General features: G+C 43.8%; 2 protein-coding genes across 5 annotated transcripts in view; both read right to left on the reverse strand.

The window, feature by feature from the left end:
- LOC117404456 (insulin receptor substrate 1-B) overlaps window positions 1-2,810 on the reverse strand; it is a 35,880-nt gene extending 33,070 nt beyond the window's left edge. For both annotated transcript variants that reach the window (XM_059015333.1, XM_059015332.1), the window contains exon 1: window positions 1,612-2,810. In XM_059015333.1, the coding sequence (XP_058871316.1) occupies window positions 1,612-2,008 (397 nt within the window). In that variant the 5' untranslated portion in view covers window positions 2,009-2,810. The remainder of the gene's footprint in view (window positions 1-1,611) is intronic.
- Window positions 2,811-6,575: 3,765 nt separating this feature from the next.
- On the reverse strand, window positions 6,576-22,503 carry LOC117968834 (arf-GAP domain and FG repeat-containing protein 1-like). Of its 3 annotated transcripts, XM_059015455.1 has the most exons (14): window positions 22,040-22,503; window positions 21,052-21,145; window positions 16,968-17,083; window positions 16,272-16,422; window positions 15,898-16,036; window positions 15,577-15,690; window positions 14,323-14,355; window positions 13,526-13,714; window positions 12,908-12,980; window positions 12,309-12,358; window positions 11,242-11,328; window positions 10,629-10,724; window positions 10,242-10,315; window positions 6,576-8,865 (listed from the first exon to the last, which is right to left on the reverse strand). In XM_059015455.1, exons 1-14 carry the CDS (start codon window positions 22,204-22,206, stop codon window positions 8,818-8,820), a joined length of 1,431 nt encoding a protein of 476 aa, XP_058871438.1. In that variant the 5' UTR covers window positions 22,207-22,503; the 3' UTR covers window positions 6,576-8,817. The 3 variants fall into 3 exon arrangements, with proteins under 3 accessions (XP_058871438.1, XP_058871440.1, XP_058871439.1); XM_059015457.1 differs by lacking the exon at window positions 10,629-10,724 and having other exon boundaries at window positions 22,040-22,502; XM_059015456.1 differs by lacking the exon at window positions 14,323-14,355 and having other exon boundaries at window positions 22,040-22,501.
- Between the last annotated feature and the right edge of the window lie 1,809 nt (window positions 22,504-24,312).

Raw genomic sequence — 24,312 nt, forward strand, 5'->3', positions numbered from 1 at the left:
TGCTTAAAAATACTCCTATAAAAAGTGAGTGGGTGTGTGTGGACGGCATTATTCTGCTCTGTATGGGAGTCTTAAATTACAAGGAGAGTTTTCTTTAAACAGGAAATAAACACAGGGCACATTGCTCTTCGGTAATAAAATCATATGCAAAATATTTCGAAATACTTTTATGGCACTCATATGAAACCACGAAAGAGCCTTGTTTATTGCCCACAGTGCTGTAAAATACAGCAACTTATACCTGGATAATGAGCGATCTCAATTCACACAGGACACCCCTCCCTTCTGAACACACACCAGTTTTTAATGATTAAATTGTTTTATTGTGTTCTTTTTTTATATCGAACTAAAGATCACCCTCTAGAATGAACTCATTTCGCTTCGTGAAGCTGAATGAAACCTGCTGAATCACGTGACGTTAACATATTGAATCACACACCGCTTTGTAGCTTCCCCGAAAAAAAAACTGAAAAAAAGGCGACTTTTCAAAATCTAACTATGATGGCTTCCGGAAAAGACTTTTTCTGCGAGATCATGTTGTAGTTTTTTTTTTTTTTGATTGCATGATGTTAAATAAAAGATCAAAATGATGTGTTTTTTTTAATTTTTATTTGGATTAAATGTCTCAAGCCTACAATTCCAGGTGTTGCAAAACTTTTGGCCAGATCTGTACACTACAGAAAACATCATTAAAGGCTAAATATCTGGAACACCTTAATCTTGACTAATTAAGACAATAAATGGTGCAATTAAGTAACGGAGAGCCTGGATGAATTGCAAACCAGAAGCCCCAGTAGCTCTCCTGGACCAGGGTAGGACCCCCCTGATCTAGATGGCACAGCACCATTACAGTTCCCATACCAAATCCAGCCAACTTCTCCAGTGCTGCCAGCATCAGGACTGTACTGGTGAGGACAAATCTTTAGGTTTACAAAATAATGGTCACCTTATTAGAAGGGCTTGTGTCCTCCAAAAGGTTGTAAACACAGTTTGGTTAAATAATAATAATAATAATAATAATAATAATAATAATAATAAATAGATAAAAAATAAAAAAGCAGTTAACTTTTCATTATAATAAATGCAGCGAATAACAAAGTCGAGACCAGTCGTTCTAATCCAGACCCATACATCCGAATCAATCACTTTACCGGTATTTGGCGTTTCGGTTATCTGTTCAGCTTATAAACTTTTTTTTTTTTTTTGTTACCGTATATTTGATTTACATAAGAAAACAACACATGCACATAAACATCTTTCCTGCGTTTTTCGCAGACGCGTGGACTGTCTGTCCCGCAGTAAACACACCTATGGCAGCGACTTACAAACCTACCTACTGCGTGCAATATGAACCCATTCCCAACACGCACATTTGCAAAAACATGCATGCAGATGCATTAAAAAGGAACTATGTTTTTTTTTTAAACTAAATAACACACATGCATGCATCGCTACTTTGAATTTACGCAGTGTTATTATTAACGTGTATTCTAATGCATGCAGAAGTCTGGTTTTACAGACAGATATTGCTGTGTTTGCTTGTGAGAATATCTATTAATTATAACTAGTCACACACACGGTGTCTGGGTGGATAATGACAGCGGCACTTACTTTTGCACTGGAGCTTCACCATGGCCTCGTACCAACCCTCCTGCTCCGCCTCGCTCTCGGCCGCGATGCAGAAGCTCTCCTCCCGCGTGTACACCACGATCAGGTGCTTGTTCTTCGAGTCGGCCCGCTTGTTGATATTAAAACACGTCTCCAAGTTCAGGGCTTTTTTAGGGATGGGAGCCTTGGCTCTGAATTTTTTCTCGTTTTCGTAATATTCCAGCCGGGCCGGACCCCTTTCCGAGGCCCCTCTGAGCACGAAGTAGCGCTTATGCATGGATTTTTGCTTTCTGAGGTAACCCGATTTTCTCACGTCGTCCTGAAACTGTTCGGGGGCTTGGTTTTCCATGGCGATATTGTTAATATTATTATCCCCACCTTCGTGCAGTTTAACCACCATAAAAAGAGCCCCCTTTTATTGTTTTAAAAGGACGCTTCTCTCATTGCACGCTTGCAAGCAATGCAATGCACACTTTCCCTAGACTGTACACTACTGTACACATTTCACTCAGCCTCGTCGGCTCTGTGTGCATCAGCGATGCCGCAAGCATTATGAATGTTATTTAAAGTATTATTAATGTCAAAAGCCCCCAAAAAGTGCTGAGCTGTTATTTTCTGTTTGTTGTGTAAACTGAAAATGTCTTGCTTTGTCACACACAAGAGCCGGGAGCTACAGCTAACCTGATAATCATCATAAATCATAAATCATAATATTTCTACTGCAAATAAATCAGCTGTCCTGTTTCAGTCCTTCTTTCGAGTCTAGAAATGCATAAACAAACACTCGAAAGTGTTTTAATGTTTATTTATTTATTTATTTATTTTGCAAGCTTGTGCTTTTTATTTTTATTCGGGCTTGAAAAACAAACTTTTTTTTAAAAAAAAATTAAATATTTTAAGATAACTATCGGGTTTCTTGTCTCATACGTCTGCAACAACCGCACATAACCATGCCAGTTTTAAAACGCACGTCCTTTTTTTTCTTCACAGCATTGAGTTTGTTCGTAACTCCAAAAAAATATATATAAGAAAATACTTCAAATAACAGCAACTTCAGCGATGATATGAAGCCGCCTGGTTTTGTTGTTGTCGTTTTCAATTGTCCGGTATCAGGACGTTTTTTTTTTTTTTTTTTTTAATTTGGCTGTTGTGAAGTCCTAAAAGAAACGTATTATATAGAAATATAGTCCTTCTCAGGGGGGGGGGGGGGGGTAACTTTGAAGTTAATAAAACTGCAAGACTTCACAAAAAAAAAATAAAACTAACACAACAAACCAACGCTGCGTCCAGGTCGCGCGCCCGTGCCTTAAAAATGCCACATGTTCCAAATGGCTCCTTCTCTCAAAACCCCCCCAAAAAAAGAGATTTGTCGCAATTTATTTTTTTTAACACGCTTGCTGACTGCTAATCTCCCAGCCTCCTTTTTTTTTTTTGCTCGTGTTCCAAATGTCTTGTTTTATTTTACTGTGTTATTCTTGGAAGTTACGCATCTTCTGTCACGTTGCATTTTATTTTTCAGTGTTCTTGCTTGGTAGTTCGGTGCCGGTAGGGTTACTAATTTTTATTCCCCCTTATAACTCAAAAAAAAAAAAAAAAAAAAAAAAGCCACACCGTTTTTAGAGAGAGAGACGTCGCTGAATGCCCTGTTTATTTTTTTCTCTCCTCTTGCTCGGAGCGTGCAAATTTCACAACCAATCCGAGCTCGCTTTGCATTCAGAATATTTAAACATCCCCGACAGGCTAAAAGTAGCTGGGCAAAAGGCTACTAGGGTCGACCTTCCGGGTCCTAGTGTCCGGATGTTACAGTATCGCTTACAATACCGTCGAGGTAATCGATATTGCATATTGAAAGCAGGAAAGGACGTTTTAACTTTAATGTGGATATCCTGTTTTAAAATCTAAAAATGAAGAACGTTTGGAGTCCAGGACCAGGGTTTGAGAAGTCCTGTTCGAAGAGAAATGGGGCTCCCTCCAGTCCAGGGCAGGCTTGAGGCATGGAGACTGAACTGCTTCCTCCCTCCCTCACCCCCCTAAGAGAAAGGGTGCTCCCTCCAGTCCAGAGCAGGCTTGAGGCATGGAGACTGAACTGCTCCCTCCCTCACCCCCCTAAGAGAAAGGGTGCTCCCTCCAGTCCAGGGCAGGCTTGAGGCATGGAGACTGAACTGCTCCCTCCCTCCCTCCCTAAGAGAAAGGGGGCTCCCTCCAGTCCAGGGCAGGCTTGAGGCACGGAGACTGAACTGCTCCCTCCCTCCCTCACCCCCCTAAGAGAAAGGGTGCTCCCTCCAGTCCAGGGCAGGCTTGAGGCATGGAGACTGAACTGCTCCCTCCCTCCCTCCCTAAGAGAAAGGGGGCTCCCTCCAGTCCAGGGCAGGCTTGAGGCACGGAGACTGAACTGCTCCCTCCCTCCCTCGCCCCCCTAAGAGAAAGGGTGCTCCTTCCAGTCCAGGGCAGGCTTGAGGCACGGAGACTGAACTGCTCCCTCCCTCCCTCCCTCACCCCCCTAAGAGAAAGGCAAGCAAACAGAGAAAGTTTTAAAATGAATACACAGGTTTGCTATAACATGTGTTTCTTTCAAAACTCCACCTCGGAGGCCTACAGGTATGTAGCGAATTGGAAGTGCAACACGGGGAAGATTTCTGGAGTTGTTTTTCAGGCTGCAAACATTGGATTGAAGGTAGTTCTGCACGCGCTGGAGTAGCTGTCACTTTAAACTGGATTGATCTCATTATTTGTTCAATTAGACACGTTTAATATTTTTTTTTCAAAGGTCTTTTTACAGCCGATGAGTTTAAAAAAACACGTGATTCAAGGTACGTTACCTGCGAAACATTCCGAGACCTGGAGAGAAGCGATAACCTGTCCAGTTAATCAAATCATTAGACCGATCGAGTCACTGAGAGCTCAGGGGGGGAGGAAAGCCAGGAGACACCGCGTCCGTCCAGGAGTTTGACCCCCCTGGTTTAGAGACTGCAGAAGGAAGCAGACAAGTTAGGCCAGTTTGTCTCCTGAGGTGAGACCCTCTGGCAGTCCCTGAGTTATCAAACACACGCCTTTCTTCTGTAAGAGTTCATTTTTTAGTTTAACCCTTTGCTGCCCAGTGTCCGATATATGTGACATTGTATCTAGCAGTATCATTTCACACGTCTTTGGTAAGTTCAGAGATCCGTTATAAGCGATTATAAGCGGTAGCAAAAATAAATAAATAAATAACAATGCCAAAAGTGTTTAATAATATTTTTAGGAGGCAGTGTGGTCCAGTGGTTAAAGTCCAGGGGCTTGTCACCAGAAGGTCACCGGTTCAACTCCCACCTCTGCAAATGACTGACTCGCTACGTGTGACCCTGAGCAAGTCACTTCACCTCCTTGTGCTCCATCCTGCGGATGAGATGTTAAATCAACGTCCTATTGGAAGTGACTCTGCATATAATGCACAGTTCACAGCCTGCCTCTGTAAAGCGCTTTGTGACAGCTGTCCACTATGAAAGGCGCTATATAAAAATATTATTATTATTATTATCACGTTCTATAATTGTTAATAGGAAAATGAATAACATGTTTATAGCTGGTTTATAATCGCTTATAACGGGTACCCTTAACTGCAGTGTCATCGAATCTTCATCATGTGAAACGCATGTCAAATTTCCTTTGAGTATTCATCATTCATTGGTGTGTTGATTTTCAAACAAGTTCTCCACTCAGCGGGCAGCAGTGTGGAGTAGTGGTGAGGGCTCTGGACTCTTGACCGGAGGGTCGTGGGTTCAATCCCAGGTGGGGGGACACTGCTGCTGTACCCTTGAGCAAGGTACTTTACCTAGATTACTCCAGTAAAAACCCAACTGTATAAATGGGGAATTGTATGTAAAAATAATGTGATATCTTGAAAGAATTGTAAGTCACCCTGGATAAGGGTGTCTGCTAAGAAAGAAATAATAATTGCAGTTAATTGGTAATCGATTGTAAAGGCGAGGGAAGGACAGCTGTTCTTGTTTTGAATTCCCCCACATGAATGTGTTGTATCCCTGCTGATCGATTGCATTTTAAAAAGGCTAACAGGAGTATCAAGACAGTATCATTTTGAAACTTTAGATTAAAGAAAGATCTCAGTTTCTACAGCCTCAGATCGGGATAGCTGAACACTGCATGGGGCATTTCACACCAGCGGTATCTTAGGGTCAGTATTCTGGCCAGCGAAATGTTAGCTGTAAGTCTTTGCTTCCCCCCCCCCTGGTTCTTTGATGGGGTTTTTCAATCATTCTGAGTGCGTCTGGGGCTGCTGAGTCATTGCCTTTTAAAATCTACCTTTACCTGGCTTTGAGCTGCTTTGAGCTTGTCTGGATAATCCTGCCAGGAATTAACTGCCTGCCCCCTTTCCATTCGAATGAGATCTGAAACGACTTACTTCTGGGGCAGCCGGAACTGTGTCATCCACTCCTGGTCTTTGTTCCAACCCGGTTCCAAATCACCAGTTAATAGACCCTGAAGCAGTTCATTATCTCACCTGTAAAACCTGGAGTGGAACAGCCCTCCAGGACCGGGATTGGACTACCCAGACTTGTGAATGTATGTCTGGAAAATACCTCAGACAAGCACAGGGATAATTACAGCCTCATAAATATAGTTAGCTTGCTGTCTTGTGTTCTCTCTCTCTCTCTCTCTCTCTCTCTCTCTCTCTCTCTCTCTTTCTTTCTTTCTCTCTCTCTCTCTCTCTCTCTCTCTCTCTCTCTCTCTCTCTCTCTCTCTCTCTCTCTCTCTCTCTCTCTCTCTCCTGAGATAGTAATAGCAGTGTTGATCCACAAACACCCCGCTGCTACCCAGTGTGTTGACATATCTCTTGTAGCTTTTCTGTGTTTGTATGTTAGTGGTGTCAACAGCAGAGCCCTCAGCTTGCATTAATATTGTCTGTTTTACTTCGCTGTGCAAAAGCTCTGGACAAAAGTTTTGCGTCACCTACAATTTTAGAAATAAAATTAAATTAAATAACATCTTTTATTTCACATCATGTAATCAAAGAAACTACAAAATGATCTTGGAAAAAAAAAGTCTCTACCGGAAGCCATAATAGTAGTACAGTAGTATTTCATGTTAGATTTTGAAATGTCACATTTTTCAATTTTTTTCATCGTGTATGGAAAACTACAAAGCGGTGTGCAATTCAATATGTTAAACATTATTCAGCAGGTTTCGTTTGACTTTATGAAGCAGAATTAGTTCATTCTAGGGGGGGATGCAAAACCTTTGGCCAGAGCTGTAGGTTTCAAATAAGTAAAATATATATTTCTTTTTTTTATATAGCGCCTTTCATAGTGTTCCACCGTCACAAAGCGCTTTACAGAGGCAGGCTGTGAACTGTGCATTATATGCAGAGTCACTTCCAATAGGACGTTGATTTAACATCTCATCCGCAGGACGGAGCACAAGGAGGTGAAGTGACTTGCTCAGGGTCACACACAGTGAGGCAGTTAGTGGCAGAGGTGGGATTTGAACCGGTGGCCTTCTGGTGACAAGCCCCTGGACTTTAACCACTGGACCGCACTGCCTCCTAAAAATATTATTATACACTTTTGGCATTGTTCAAAGCTACTTTGTGATTTCTCACAGTCCTGTGACATCACAATGAACCTCAAACTCAGCTGCCCTGTTCGATAGGAGGCTGTGTGGTCCAGTGGTTAAAGAAAAGGGCTTGTAACCAGGAGGTCCCTGGTTCAAATCCCACCTCAGCCACTGACTCATTGTGTGACCCTGAGCAAGTCACTCAACCTCCTTGTGCTCCGTCTTTCGGGTGAGACGTAATTGTAAGTGACTCTGCAGCTGATGCATAGTTCACACACCCTAGTCTCTGTAAGTCATCTTGGATAAAGGCGGCTGCTAAATAAACTAATAATAATAATCAGTGTTCATCTGCAGCTCTGTCACATAGTCAGTAATGCACCGATAACACATTTGAGATAGCAGAGGGTTTAAAATCATTTCTGAATTTCCGTATGATTATTTTTTGGTCTTTTTTTAGGCAGTTTATCCCCACATGAAGGTAGGTTGCAGTCTCAGGATTACTTTACTGGACCTGGAAAAGGTAACTGTGATCAATGGGGGAAGCAAATTATCATTAAAATACAGGACAATGGCTCACTTCTGCCATCTGGTGGAGAAGAGGTGAATTACACCCCCCAACATAATGTTACCTGTATAGGACAATCTGTAATCGTTAGACTGAATCAATGGGTGTGTTATAACGGTATATCATTACAGCATTTGTGTGTTCTGTTCCAGATTGTTGGGGATAAATGATGCACATAAATCAGTTTGCTTGGAGATATATCATTTTTTTTATTATTTTTAATAAAACTTAAACATGCAACTCAATTCAAAAGTGAATTTCTATTTCAGACTTCCATCCTGATAGGTTTACGAACATGCGTGTGTCTATGAGGTACGAAGGCTCGAATTTAATTTATTTAGATTTTTTTTTGGTCGAAATAGTTATTAGCAACTCATAAAAAAACAATAAACAAATATTTTATTAGATCAAAATTGTAGGGTTTTTTTTTTTGAGTTTTATGTGTGGTGTTAAAATAATGAAAATCAAAAAGGATTTGAAAAGCAATCACACCCTTAAAGTGTTCATAGCTAACATTATAATTCCATGAACCTGACATGCTTTGCAAAGCCAGACATTAGATAGGTCTCAAATGTGCAGTTCTGAAAGAAACACATGTCTTAACAAACCTGTATTTTCATTTTAAACACGATAGCTGGTACTACACCAGTTTGAAGAAATCTCTGTTTGCAAGCCCTGCTTTCAGTTAGTGTTGCACTTCCTTGGTCACCTGGGGCCTTTACCGGATGCGCCACTGGGGGAGCCCTAGTACCAGACATTTATAAACAAATACCTGTTTGCTATGTGTTTCTTTCGAAACTGCACATTTGAGACCTATGTAGCTAATGGAATTACAAAAACAGGTCAGATTTATGTTTTGTTTTTGGTTAACTATCAGCACTTTAAATATTATAGGTGGTTTCTGTAAACCGGTTTTAGTTCTGTCTAAATCAAATCTTTAAAAAAAAAGGTTTTGAGTATATCCTTTCTGATTGGTCCCTTTTCTCCATTTGTGGACGGGAGTCCAGGCAGGCCTGCTAGGCTCCGGCTGCCTTGACCCCCCACCTGAGGCAGGGAGGCTAGCTAGGAAACTGGGAGGCTGCAGGACCTCGTCTTCAGAGGAATGGGTTTGTGGAGGAACCTCCAGACTGGAACACCCCACCCTGTCACGGAAAAGAGAAGAAAAAGAGGTCTTATTGTGACAAGCAGACAAACACCTAGAGCCTATAGAGAACTCAGAGCTGTACTGGAGATCTAAGAGCCAGCTAATTCAATACAGTCTAGTATAGAGAACTCAGTGCTGTACTGGGGATCTGAGAGCCAGCTAATTCAATACAGTCTAGTATAGAGAACTCAGTGCTGTACTGGGGATCTGAGAGCCAGCTAATTCAATACAGTCTAGTATAGAGAACTCAGTGCTGTACTGGGGATCTGAGAGCCAGCTAATTCAATACAGTCTAGTGTAGAGAACTCAGTGCTGTACTGGAGATCTGAGAGCCAGCTAATTCAATACAGTCTAGTGTAGAGAACTCAGTGCTGTACTGGGGATCTGAGAGCCAGCTAATTCAATACTAGTATAGAGAAATCAGTGCTGTACTGGGGATCTGAGAGCCAGCTAATTCAATACAGCCTAGTATAGAGAACTCATTGCTGTACTGGGGATCTGAGAGCCAGCTAATTCAATACAGTCTAGTATAGAGAACTCAGTGCTGTACTGGGGATCTGAGAGCCAGCTAATTCAGTACAGTCTAGTGTAGAGAACTCAGTGCTGTACTGGGGATCTGAGAGCCAGCTAATTCAATACAGTCTAGTATAGAGAAATCAGTGCTGTACTGGGGATCTGAGAGCCAGCTAATTCAATACAGTCTAGTGTAGAGAACTCAGTGCTGTACTGGGGATCTGAGAGCCAGCTAATTCAATACAGTCTAGTATAGAGAACTCAGTGCTGTACTGGGGATCTGAGAGCCAGCTAATTCAATACAGTCTAGTATAGAGAACTCAGTGCTGTACTGGGGATCTGAGAGCCAGCTAATTCAATACAGTCTAGTATAGAGAACTCAGTGCTGTACTGGGGATCTGAGAGCCAGCTAATTCAATACAGTCTAGTATAGAGAACTCCGTGCTGTACTGGGGATCTGAGAGCCAGCTAATTCAATACAGTCTAGTATAGAGAACTCAGTGCTGTACTGGGGATCTGAGAGCCAGCTAATTCAATACAGTCTAGTATAGAGAACTCAGTGCTGTACTGGGGATCTGACAGCCAGCTAATTCAATACAGTCTAGTATAGAGAACTCAGTGCTGTACTGGAGATCTGAGAGCCAGCTAATTCAATACAGTCTAGTGTAGAGAACTCAGTGCTGTACTGGTGATCTGAGAGCCAGCTAATTCAATACAGTCTAGTATAGAGAACTCAGTGCTGTACTGGGGATCTGAGAGCCAGCTAATTCAATACAGTCTAGTATAGAGAACTCAGTGCTGTACTGGGGATCTGAGAGCCAGCTAATTCAATACAGTCTAGTATAGATGTCAGTTACTCACAGTAAAGGGGTTATTTGAGACCGGCTGTCCTATTGGTCTGGGCATTGATTTAGGTACAGGGAAGGTGGCAAAACCTGATAGAAAAAAAAAAAAAAGAATTATTTTTTTCTCAGTTATCACAGATTTCAAGATTTCTGTAATATGAAGTTCCCGTGAAAATTCCCATTTCTGAAAGAACCGTGTAAAATATTCAGAGTTTTTTTTTTTTTTTTTTTTTTTTAAACACTTAAAAATAAATACAGCAAGCGTTTGTCGGATTGACGGTCTGGCTGTCGCGCTGCATTCAGGCACGATTTCTTTAAAATGTCTTCAAATAAGACCAGATTATAGTCAACACACCTATTGTCTGTTGCTAAGCAGTAGGGCAGGAAATGACATCATCCTCACCATTGTGCTGCTGTGGCAGGAAAGAGTTCTGGAGAGGGGGCTGCGCTGGCTGGAACATACCAGAGGGGGCAGCACTGAGACTACTCTCTGCATCGCCTAATGAAACAACCAGGAGATTACCAGGAGAGATCCTTCACCCCCTACAGCGTAAGCAGCGGGGTTCCTAAAAATACAGGGTTCCGCCTCCCCCACGTGCTGCTACAACTGTTTAAATAACGGAGCTGTCGTTTTTCCTTGTGAACATCCTGACAGCTTTTTACACTGCTAAGTTTCAAGTCTCTTTCAAACTGTCCTGCAAAATGTTTGATATCCGGACCCACGTGGAGTTAAAGGCATTCCCTCTGCCTTGTTCACAGGAGCTATGTTAAACGTGCACACTACTGGCCAAAAGCATGTCAGTCAATAGGGGAAGCAGCTGATTGGTTAGTGAGAGGAAAGCAGAGACCGTTTCCCCCGCCCCTGTGCAGTGGCAGAAACCAGATGTCTGTTTTAAAATAATAATAATAGTAAAAAAGAATACATGTTTGCTATAGCATGCTGTTCTTTCTAAACTGCACATTGGAGGCTTATGTAGCTCACGGAAATGCAACTACCCCCCCCCCCCCCTCCTCACCTGCGTCCGCCCTGCTCTTGTGAAAGGGGTTGGTGGGAGACAGAGATTGCTGGGGGTTTGGAGCGCCTCTGAAGGGATTCGAGAAAGCTGGAAAGTAAAGGGAAATCTGGCTTTTAAAAAACAAACAAAAAACTGTCATACATACCCTTACACCATAGTAAAAGCACAGCAAAGTATGGTAAAGCATAGGGAAGCATTGTAAAGCACAGAGAGGTCTGGTAAAGCATAGGGAAGCATTGTAAAGCACAGAGAGGTGTGGTAAAGCATAGGGAAGCATTGTAAAGCACAGAGAGGTCTGGTAAAGCATAGGGAAGCATTGTAAAGCACAGAGAGGTGTGGTAAAGCATAGGGAAGCATTGTAAAGCACAGAGAGGTCTGGTAAAGCATAGGGAAGCATTGTAAAGCACAGAGAGGTGTGGTAAAGCATAGGGAAGCATTGTAAAGCACAGAGAGGTCTGGTAAAGCATAGGGAAGCATTGTAAAGCACAGAGAGGTGTGGTAAAGCATAGGGAAGCATTGTAAAGCACAGAGAGGTCTGGTAAAGCATAGGGAAGCATTGTAAAGCACAGAGAGGTCTGGTAAAGCATAGGGAAGCATTGTAAAGCACAGAGAGGTGTGGTAAAGCATAGGGAAGCATTGTAAAGCACAGAGAGGTCTGGTAAAGCATAGGGAAGCATTGCAAAGCACAGAGAGGTGTGGTAAAGCATAGGGAAGCATTGTAAAGCACAGAGAGGTCTGGTAAAGCATATGGAAGCATTGTAAAGCACAGAGAGGTCTGGTAAAGCATAGGGAAGCATTGCAAAGCACAGAGAGGTCTGGTAAAGCAGATTTTAAAAAAGCATAGTATGGGGGGGGCTGCTAAAATACCGTGGTAAACTGTTATAAGAGTATCTGTATCTGTATCTGTAATACAGACCAGTGTCTTCATAGAAAACATGTGAAGTGGCACACCACTAGATGGCGCTGCTTCCCACACCTGTGAAAGTTACACAGCTAGGAATGAACAGAGCAGGTATTTCAATGAAGGAAGTTAGATTGTTTTTAAAACTGCATGACGGGGGTCTTACCTGGGAACGCAGACTGAGCACTGGTGACACTCTGAGAAACTCCAGGAGAGCTGGAACCACAAGGAACAGAGTGACAGAGAGAGAGAGAGACGTTTTAACAAAGAAAGAAAGAGAGACGAAAGGAAAGAAAGAAAGAAAGAAAGAAAGAAAGAAAGAAAGAAAGAAAGAAAGAAAGAAAGAAAGAGACTATTTTTGTATTGATATATAAATTGCTGGGATCATTATTCACATTTTCCAAGCCATGTTGCTTGAAATGTATTCAGTGGTATAATGTACTGATTCTTAGAACAGGATTTCTAAGTCACTGTATCAAAAATATGTCATGCAAAGGAAACGTCTGCATCACTGAAGTCTGAAATACATTAAGAAAAATCAAGAAATTCATAGTAAAACCAGGAATGTAGTCTATTTATTTGTCAGATGCATTTATGCAATGGGAGTCTTATTTCTATCCCTGAAGAACAGTATAGAGTAAGACTTAGATATGCAATGTTTAATGACAATCTGATATATGGAGAAATGTGCGTGTTGTGTGGCTACACAGACACAGATGCATCTCCATATGCTGTCAGCAGCTGGGAGATTGTAATGCGTCTTACCTGCTGGGGGTGGAGCTTGAAGGCAGTCTGCTTCTAAATATGCTGCCAAACTCAGACATTCCACTAGGGGGCACTGTCGGGGAGACAGAAAGCCATTTAAGAGATTTATTAGTATTATTAAGGAGTCATTTAGCAGACGCTTTTATCCAAAGAGACTTACAGAGACTAGGGGGTGAACTATGCATCATCAACTGCTGCTGCTGCAGAGTCACTTCCAATAGGACCTCGTTTGTTTGACGTCTCGTCCGAAGGACGGAGCACAAGGAGGTTCAGTGACTTGCTCAGGGTCACATAAAGTGAGGCTGAGCCACTCTGAAGACTGGTTCAAAGATGGGGCTCACATTAAAAATGACTGTATGACTCCCCCTGCACACCACACGGCCGTGCCTTTACCAGGGGAGACCCTCGGGGGACCCCTGAAAAGGATTCACTACAAACGGTAAGACTGAGGGAACAGACAAGCTCTGCAAATATCCCCTCTATGGTCGCTCCATTAAACATCTTCCAGAGGAAATATTATATTTTTGCCCGTCGCTTTTCAGCATTCCCATTGTCTTGATCTCTGTACTTTCGAGAAACGGTTTTGCAGATTCTTAGTTTTGATGATAAGCTCGTTACCTGACACAGGTGAGGTTGTAACGAAGACGTTCTCCAACTCTGTCAGAGGGGCGTACTTATCCCCCGAAGGGGCGGGGCTTGATGAGGCATGCTGGGAAGGGCCCATTCCTCCCAAGTCCACGCTGGAGGACTTACTAAAGCTGGGGAAGTGGGCGGAGCCAGGAGAGGAGGAAGAGGAGGAGCTACGACCTGCGAAAGCAAGACAGGGGTTCATTTATCAGTGTTACCGGCTTCAGTATTTAATCTACACATGTCTGCTTGACTCAGTTTAGTTTCAATAACACTGATGAAGACACTAGAGCCCAAACGCTGGTCTGCGTGACTCGGTCTCTTCTAGTTTCAATAACACTGATGAAGGCACTGGAGCCCAAACGCTGGTCTGCTTGACTCAGTCTCTTCTAGTTTCAATAACCCTGATGAAGGCACTAGAGCCCAAACGCTGGTCTGCTTGACTCAGTCTCTTCTAGTTCCAATAACACTGATGAAGGCACTAGAGCCCAAACGCTGGTCTGCTTGACTCAGTCTCTTCTAGTTTCAATAACACTGATGAAGGTACTAGAGCCCAAACGCTGGTCTGCTTGACTCAGTCTCTTCTAGTTTCAATAACCCTGATGAAGGCACTAGAGCCCAAACGCTGGTCTGCTTGACTCAGTCTCTTCTAGTTTCAATAACACTGATGAAGGCACTAAAGCCCAAATGCTGGTCTGCTTGACTCAGTCTCTTCTAGTTGAAGGCACTAGCTGACTGCCTGCTCTATTTGTCCCTTATTCATGACTGAGTCTCAACCACAGACTTACCGAACGTAAAGCTGCCTTTAAAAGTCCCGCTGGCTGCCCAGAGAGACAGAATTAGAGAAAGGAAGGAAAGAGACGGCAGGAGTATTTCATCTTTTCGTTTGTCTTAAATGGATGTGAGTTCATACTGGAATTGTGTACTTGTGCTATATACTGTGCCTGATTACTTTACCCCCAATTTTCTACCCAATTTAGCCTGGCCAATGATGTTCCCTCACCCGCAACAGCTCAAGAGTGCCACTAGGGGTCACTGTAGTGCGGAGAGGCGAGACAGTCCCTGTTGATTTTGCCTCCCTAACCCAGCGCCAGAGCTAATGTTCCCTGTGGAATCCCCAGCGAAGATCGACCCAGCCAGGAACCTGCACTCCCCTGACTGTGTGACTCCCCCCTGCACACCATGCGGCCGTGCCTTTACCAGGGGAGACCCTCAGGGAGACCCTCGGGGACCCCTGCGCTCCCCTGACTGTGTGACTCCCCCCTGCACACCACGCGGCCGTGCCTTTACCAGGGGAGACCCTCGGGGACCCCTGCGCTCCCCTGACTGTGTGACTCCCCCCTGCACACCACGCAGCCGTGCCTTTACAAGGGGAGACCCTCGGGGACCCCTGCGCTCCCCTGACTGTGTGACTCCCCCTGCACACCACGCGATCGTGCCTTTACCAGGGGAGACCCTCGGGGACCCCTGCGCTCCCCTGACTGTGTGACTCCCCCTGCAAACCACGCGGCCGTGCCTTTACCAGTGGAGACCCTCGGGGACCCCTGCGCTCCCCTGACTGTGTGACTCCCCCCTGCACACCACGCGGCCGTGCCTTTACCAGGGGAGACAGAGTGAATTATAAGGCACGTACTAGGAAGTATGGAAAACAATTAACCACAGTAAAGTTGTGAAAGAGAGTAGTTAGCGGTTGGTTGCACCTGTGTGGAGTAACAGCTGAATAACTCATTTCTATTATGATTAGTAATAGAACAGAAACACACTGTAGTCACGTATTCTCTGAGCTACTAGACACAGACAGAGAAGCTCCCAATACCTCCAGATCATCGGGACCATCGGTGAATCAGTCTGAGGGCTCTCTCCAGGGGTAATCTGATCTCTGTTAATACTAGTGGCACTGATTGTATCTAGGGTTCAATACAGAATGTAATGTTGGGTATTTGGAACTCATCAATGAGTTTGAAACACGGTCTGGTCTCCTTATGGTATAACAAAGTAGCTAATTTATAAACCTTACATATCAAAGGCAAATAATTTCTTACCTGTGGGTCGGGGCAGGGCAGGGAAGACAGCGCCCCCTGTTGGGGAGGGCACTCCCGGAGTAGCTGGGCCGAAGCTGCGGCTGTCGAAGCTGGGGAAGGAAGGACTGCGATGACCTGGAAGTGAAAAAGAGACGAGAGGGCTTCTTATCAGAGGCGACAATTCACTGTGTATCGATAGTGAAGCTCTCTTTACATGATATACGGGTGGACTTGATGCTTCAGTAAACTATTGGTTCAGTCTTCCAGAGTCATCAGGGGCCCTAATAAAGTGGTCAGGCGGGGCATGAACTGAAACTCATGAAGAGAGGGATGACCCCTGACCTGTGTTTGTGGGCGGGGCTCCGTAGCTATGTGGGCGGGGCAGGGTGGCAGTGATGGCGTCGGTTCTGAGGTCAGTCAGCGAGCCAGGGGGCGCTCTTTGCCAGGAGCGAGACAGCTGGGGTTGACTCAGAGACACAGACTGCAAGACAAAGAGGGACATTACACACGCTGGAAGAAAGCACTACCGCCCCCCTGTGGCCATACAACATTATGAAGATGCACCGAAAAATGATAGTACTATCGACAACAAATAGCAGGTCCAATCTTTAGTTTTTATGATTTATAATAAAATGCTTTGAGACTCCACCCCATTATGAAGTAGCCCCCTCGTGTGGCGAGCCAGCGTACTGCAGGAGCAGGAGTGAGATTCTTACCTGGAGGAGGGTGGGTCTGCTGGTTGACAGTGCAGGGGCGGAGCTACCCTGGGGCGAGGGGAGGGCCTTGTCTGTGAGGGCGGGGCTCCAGATCGGGCCGGTGTCTGCAGGGGTCCTAGTGCCTGCCCTGGCCTGCTCCTGAGAGACAGCCCTGCAAGAGACAACAAACCGGACTAACAACAAGGCCTGCTGTCTTGGTAAAACACTGTGGTTGTGGAAGAACGTAGTATTTAAAGAATTTGGTGTAAAACTGTTTTACATTACAATGCAGACGGACTGGGGAAGCATTTTAGCGTCGCACTGTGCACCACAGGTGAAGAGCAGAAGCATGTGCAACACTAATATCCTTCCCCAAATGTCGAAGTCTTTAACAGTGGAGGTGGCTACTTTATTAGGACCTGTGTGTCCCCCCCCCCTCCGATTTGGCACGGCCCTGGTGGGGGGCATGTTCTCCTGGTGTACCCCCGGGGGCCCTTGATGACTCTGGGAGGCTGAACCAATAGTTTATTGAAGCATCCAGTCCAGCCAACAATGCTGAGCCCTGATGGCTGCTTTCAATAACACACCCTCCACTGAGCCAGAATGGATTGAGGATCACGACAGAGACTTCTTCCACGGACACCACAGCGATCTCAAACCGATCGAGCACTTATGGGATGAGCTTCCCCCCCCCCCCCACCAGTGATCCAGACTTACCATTTCTTCTTCTCGTATTTCTCCTGGAGGAAATCCTTCAGTCTCCGCGGATCCCGGGAATCGGGAATAACTTCGGAACGCTGATCGAATTTGCCAAGCCAAAGCCGGCTGCAAAACTAAAAAAAAAAAAACAGGAACGAGAGGTCCAGAATTTTACAAGAAACACATTCCTGTCCCATCGCTGTGTCCCGCGTTGTCCAAGCAATATATTTTTCAGCATAACTGTTTTGAGATTTTAAATCAACGAGGGAATTTTCAACTCGGGAGCGTTCGCCAGGAGAAAGATCATTTCTCTTCTAAGGGTCGCAGTGTCTCTAGATCACGCGCCCTCCAGAGTGGCGCACTGTATTGTGGGAACAGAAAACCAGCACTGTTGTTGCAGGAGGGAATGTGATCTGGATACACTCCACCCAAACGAATTAGAATCACAGAATACAGCTGTGCACCGAGTTTGACGGCAATATCTCAAAGCATTAGGGGCTTAACCAAAAAGTCACATGACCCCAATGTGACGGACAGGTCCAAGTGAAAGATGCCTTTAGATTTTGCCCATTTTCCTAACCCTGACCATTTATAATCTCCAGATGAAATGTTTTATCATCAGCTGTACAGCGCTGGTCAAACGTTTTGCACCCCCCTATAGAATGAACTCATTTTGCTTCATAAAGTCGAATGAAACCTGCTGAATAATGTTAAACATATTGAATCACACACACCGCTTTGTAGTTTTCCAGATACTTAACAAAAAACTGCCAACAACTGAAAAATGAGACATTTCTAAATCTAACATGAAATACTACTGTACTGCTATTATGGCTTATTGATATTTTTTTTGCAATCTGTAGTTTCTTGGATTACATGATGTTAAATAAAAGATCTAAATTATGTTCATATTTGTTTTATTATTATTATTATCATGTCTCAGTTTTAAAATTCTAGGTAATGCAAAACTTTTGGCCAGAGCTGTGGTTGCAGTGGTGTGTTTGAAATTAATTCTCCTAAAAAAAAAAACTACAGTAGCTGTATTGTTTGGGTGGACAGCGCTGTCTGTGGGTGGACGAGGTGGACAGTGGCTGTCCTGTTCTTCAGTCCTTTCCCAGCAGCTTTCCTGATTATAACGTTCCCAGCTCCTAGGAAAACGCAGGCATGCCAACTCCAGCATACAGGTGAAGATATTTCAGGAACGTACAGCCGTGTGCAAATCTATCATTGCTTATGAAATCAAACCGCTGGAATTGAAAATCTTGCAGAATTGTCAGGCTTTAGATTGTCTGATTTAATTGATGACTTTAATAGGCCACAATTAAAAAATATGAAGAGAAAAGGAACACTCAGCCACGAATGGTAAAATGCAGGAGACTTTATAGAAATGGTTTCAAAGCTCTTTTCAAAATGTCTGCTCTAGTGCACTGGGGTTTGAAATCTGTTCTCTAAATCACTGCAGAAAAAGTGATAAAATTTTTCTTTTTTAAATAACGTCGCTTTTTCTGCAGTGATTTAGAGGACAGATTTCAAACCCCAGTGCACTAGAGCGGTCATTCTGAAAAGAGCTTTGAAACAGACTTCAGAAGTTAGAAGTGTAAAAAAGCTGTCAAGACGTTAACAGTGAAAAGAATTGATTTGACCAATTTTAGGCTCAGCTCACCGCTACCACCCCTGCGCTGACTCGGGGAGGGGCGAAGACGAACACACGCTGTCCTCCGAAGCGTGTGCCGTCAGCCGACCGCTTCTTTACACGCTGCAGACTCACCGTGCAGCCGCCTCAGAGCTACAGCGTCGGAGGACAACGCAGCTCTCGGCAGCTTACAGAGTTATTGGCATGTCATATGCAGACAGGCTAAAAGAACTGAATCTATTCAGTCTTGAACAAAGAAGACTACACGGCGATCTGATTCAAGCATTCAAAATCCTAAAAGGTATAGACAATGTCGACCCAGGGGACTTTTTCGACCTGAAAAAAGAAACAAGGACCAGGGGTCACAAATGGAGATTAGATAAAGGAGCATTCAGAACAGAAAATAGGAGGCACTTTTTTACACGGAGAATTGTAAGGGTCTGGAACCAACTCCCCAGTAATGTTGTTGAAGCTGACACCCTGGGATCCTTCAAGAAGCTGCTTGATGAGATTCTGGGATCAATAAGCTACAACCAAACGAGCAAGATGGGCCGAATGGCCTCCTCTCGTTTGTAAACTTTCTTATGTTTTCAAGTCAAGACAAGCAAACGGAGAACTTCCTTCAACCTAGTACCAGATGTCTGTTTTAAAATGGACATCCATCTTTGCTATAACATGTGTTTCTTTCAAAACTGCACACTTGAGATCTATGTAGCCAATGGAAATCCAAAACAGGTGGGAAGATTCACAGAACTATTTACAGAACAACTGAAGGTTTTTTTTTGTTTGTTTAAGATGCCGATGGGGAACCAGCAAACGTCAAGGTGAATAAGACGGCCCTAACTAGCATAAACAAAATCTTAACTCTATTTTTAACCAGAGTTCAGCAGAACAGGTTCATCCAGTAGGTGGATTTCAGAGCTGACTCCAAAACATACCTGCATAACTGTCTATTAGTAACACAAACCAAACCCTAAGCTTGGGTGTTTACAAGCACTAAGAGATCCATCACATATCAAATCGTAAACTCTGACACTCAGCTAGTGTCTTGGTCAGTGTTATTGAAACTAGAAGAGACTGAGTCAAGCAGACCAGCGTTTGGGCTCTAGTGCCTTCATCAGGGTTATTGAAACTAAACTGAGTCAAGCAGACCAGCGTTTGGGCTCTAGTGCCTTCATCAGTGTTATTGAAACTAGAAGAGACTGAGTCAAGCAGACCAGCGTTTGGGCTCTAGTGCCTTCATCAGGGTTATTGAAACTAGAAGAGACTGAGTCAAGCAGACCAGCATTTGGGCTCTAGTGCCTTCATCAGTGTTATTGAAACTAGAAGAGACTGAGTCAAGCAGACCAGCGTTTGGGCTCTAGTGGCTTCATCAGGGTTATTGAAACCAGAAGAGACTGAGTCAAGCAGACCAGCGTTTGGGCTCTAGTGCCTTCATCAGGGTTATTGAAACTAGAAGAGACTGAGTCAAGCAGACCAGCGTTTGGGCTCTAGTGCCTTCATCAGGGTTATTGAAACTAAACTGAGTCAAGCAGACCAGCGTTTGGGCTCTAGTGCCTTCATCAGTGTTATTGAAACTAGAAGAGACTGAGTCAAGCAGACCAGCGTTTGGGCTCTAGTGCCTTCATCAGGGTTATTGAAACTAGAAGAGACTGAGTCAAGCAGACCAGCATTTGGGCTCTAGTGCCTTCATCAGTGTTATTGAAACTAGAAGAGACTGAGTCAAGCAGACCAGCGTTTGGGCTCTAGTGGCTTCATCAGGGTTATTGAAACCAGAAGAGACTGAGTCAAGCAGACCAGCGTTTGGGCTCTAGTGCCTTCATCAGGGTTATTGAAACTAGAAGAGACTGAGTCAAGCAGACCAGCGTTTGGGCTCTAGTGCCTTCATCAGTTAATGAAACTAGAAGAAACCGAGTCAAGCGGACATATCTGGTCTCCTGTCTTACCCATCCTGACTGAAACCGATTTGCATCAGGGATATGCAGCCTTTATATACTGCACAATACACGTCAGGGGATCTGATTTGCATTCACTAGGACCTTTATGGATTTTTTTTGTTCCCCCACTGGGTAATACCAGCTTCCAAACACAATCAATTAGATTTATGCTTCCAGTGATACCAGCACCACTACAGTGGCTATTGAGAAACATCAAATTCTTGTTATAAACATTCGCTTTGTGCCAAAACTCTATTAAATATTGCTTTACTGTTAATATACAACTGAAAAGACAGAACACCCTGACCAATACTTGAAGCGCAGAGACCAGGACCAGAGGACACAGCTGGACAGTGGACACAGACGGACAGTGGACACAGACTCAGGACAGAGGGGAGGTGACACTTCTTCACACAGCAAGCTGCACACTGATTGGCTGAAAAATAACTGGCCGGTTCTTCCAGGTTAGAGATGGTTTGGACGAGACCGCTGCTGTCTGTAGGGACGCACTGTTACCCACAATCCCTCTAACCTCGTTTCCATGGGACTGCAGGAACTCTACTTCCTGCTGTGAGAAGGTTGTCATGGAGATGGATTTGACTCGATGAGGTGGGTTGAGGCCTCTCCTGGAGGAAATAAAACCAGAAACAAATGTCAGTTTCACCAGTAAGTTTGGACTGTAACCTTCCCAGGCCTTTCCCCCACAGTTATACTGCACATTTACCGTAGCTCACCATGGTTTGAATTACATTTTAGTTTGGTAAACTAAGCTGGACCAGGCCTGGTCAGGAGTATAGGGAGGCTGTGTGGCCCAGTGGTTAAAGAAAGGGGGCTCGATACCAGGAGGTTCAAATCCTGGCTCAGCCGCTGACTCCCTGTGTGTGTGTGACCCTGAGCAAGTCGCTGAACCTCCTTGTGCTCCGTCCTTCAGATGAGACGTAGTTGTAATTAACTCTGATGCATAGTTCACACCCCCTAGTCTCTGTAAGTCGCCTCGGATAAAGGCGTCTGCTAAATAAACTAATAATACTAGTTCTACTTCTGTTTGAATGCAGATTTGCAAGTCAATATGCATTCCTAATATTTATAGGCTGAGTTTTGCAGGCTTGGTGCAGCATACAGATCACATCCACTTAAAAACACACACACACAGCGACTGCAATATTACAGAGATGGGAATTAGACTCCCATTGCACAGCAGTGTGATCCATTCCTGGTTTTACTAGGAGTTTAATAATAAGACACACCTGAGCTTGTTACCTAGACACACTGGGGCTGATCAAGCTGGTAGTAAAACCTGGAATGGGTGAAACTGCTGTGAAATAGGAGTCTTATTGCCATCCCTGTATTTTACACACGTTATATTTACACTTGTAGGCGACAGCAGTACTGTAAACAACGCTAATAATATTTTTAAGGGCTTTTTTTTACACTTTCGTTAACAAATACAACATACACGGGTAATTAAAATAAAAACGATTAACCGGACGTGTTCACACCTCTAACCGTGACGTACTTACAGAATGCCGGAGCATGACGTACACACGAAATTCCCCACGGTGATGTCCACGTACGTGACCCCGGGCTGCTCGCATTCACAGCACTGCCTGTTGAAGGTGTGTTTGGCCAGCTCTCGGACCTTCTTAGAAAACACCTCTTGCGTGTCTTTGTGTTTCCGATTTGCCATTGCTCGAATAAAAAAAAAATCCAAACAGAAATCCGCAGCGAGACGGCCAAGCGATTCACAGACGTGCAAAATTAACACCGCACCGATTGATTCCGAAACCACACAGAAGGGTTATGATAAAAACTCGGGTGGGGATCTGTGTATGTGGGCGTGCCGCGCCTTTGGGGTGTCTGAATCACGGTGTTTACATATTTTTTTTTCCTCACTGCGTTGCGAGTCCGGAGCGATACATCTAATCCAGACCTCCTCACACACACACAGAGAGAGAGAGACACACACACCCCTTTTTCTCTTGTGTTTCAGCTCAGTGCTGCTCTGCGCATTTTAGTGTTGCATTTCAGCAACGGAAAATGCGACCTCTCACAGATTCTATGGAGAGGACGAAGGCACAAACTTGAAACCAAAAAAAAAAAAAAAAACTTTATTTATTTATTTATCAGAGCTCGTCCGGTTCTGAGCAGCTAATTGATCTCAAAACGTTGTCAAGTAGGGTCTTAAAGGATCCCAGTGATTCTGCATCGACAGCACGGCTGGGTAACCCATTTCACCCCCTCACCACTCTGTGTGAAGACGTGTCTCCTTCCCTCTGTCCTGTGTCTGTCTCCAATTTCCAAATTAACTTTCAACTCCCTTTAAGATTTAATCAGAAACACAAAGCCACTTTTCCAGGAGCAGCGGCTTGAAACCTGGTTCCAGGAGTCCTAGTTTGAGGTTTGCTGTGTCAAACCCCCAAGTCTCCCCTGGTGTGCCACACAGGGGCCTGAAACCTCGTCTCCTGAAACCAAGTTCAAAACCGCACAGGGGCTCCGTGATCCCTCAGCTTTACTCTTATTAAATAATGATTCTAAATTAACCATCTTAAAATATGTGCAATATAACCCCAGAGGACGTTGAAATCGAAATCTTTAATAGGGATTAGGGACAGTGATAAATCGCATTGCCTATACAAGGTTTACATGGGGTCTCCCGTAAAAGTGCAGCAGTGTGGAGTAGTGGTTAGGGCTCTGGACTCTTGACCGGAGGGTTGTGGGTTCAATCCCCAGTGGGGGACACTGCTGTTGTACCTTTGAGCAAGGTAATTTACCTAGATTGCTCCAGTTAAAAACCCAACTGTATAAATGGGTAATTGTATGTAAAATAATGTGATATATGTATAATGTGATATCTTGTAACAATTGTAAGTCGCCCTGGATAAGGGCGTCTGCTAATAAATAATAAAAAGTATTCAAGTTTTGACCAGCAGCCACAGCATTGACAGAACGGTACCCCGTCATTACCCACGTGTACCGCTAGAGGGAGCCCGCCACAAGCACACCTGGCTGCCACGGCAACGCAGTACACAGAGTAATCAAATAACTGCACATTATTATTATTATTATTTATTTCTTAGCAGACGCCCTTATCCAGGGCGACTTACAATCGTAGGCAAAAACATTTCAAGCGTTACAATACAAGTAATACAATAAGAGCAAGAAATACAATAACTTTTGTTCAAGTAAAGTACAAGTTTGACAAACCACAATTCAATAATACAGCAGGTAATAGTGATAGTTACATCAGGATATGATTAAATAGTGATAGTTACATCAGGATGTGATTAAATACAAAGTACTACAGGTTAAAAACTTGGCAGATTACAGTATTCTGAAGTACAGGATTAAATGCAGTAAAATAGGGGCTGATAAGAGCAAAATAAAGCACATTTAAATGAAGGGTGATAGTGCACATGCCATCATTACATGCAACATTAACTTCCTGTAGAAATACATACACACAGATACCACCTGTAATTGCACTCCTTTAAGTTATATATATATACATACACATGGATGAAGGCTATATTTGCATCCATTATCACTTTTTGACGTCATCCTGTGACGTCAAAAAGTGATAATTCCTCTAGAGGAAAATATTCTTGAACTTTGACTCATTCGACTCCTCAAGATCATCGCTTTCAATTCAAAACACAACATGTCTCGTTTTCAATCACTCGACAAACACCCACAGCACAGGAATGTTCATTAATGATCAACAAAATGAGGAAAAAAAAAAATGATGTAAAGCTGGTCCATTCGTATCTCAGAGAAACTGGAGAGGAAAGGGAAA

This window comes from Acipenser ruthenus, chromosome 50, assembly GCF_902713425.1.
Source record: "Acipenser ruthenus chromosome 50, fAciRut3.2 maternal haplotype, whole genome shotgun sequence".
Classification (NCBI taxonomy): domain Eukaryota; kingdom Metazoa; phylum Chordata; class Actinopteri; order Acipenseriformes; family Acipenseridae; genus Acipenser; species Acipenser ruthenus.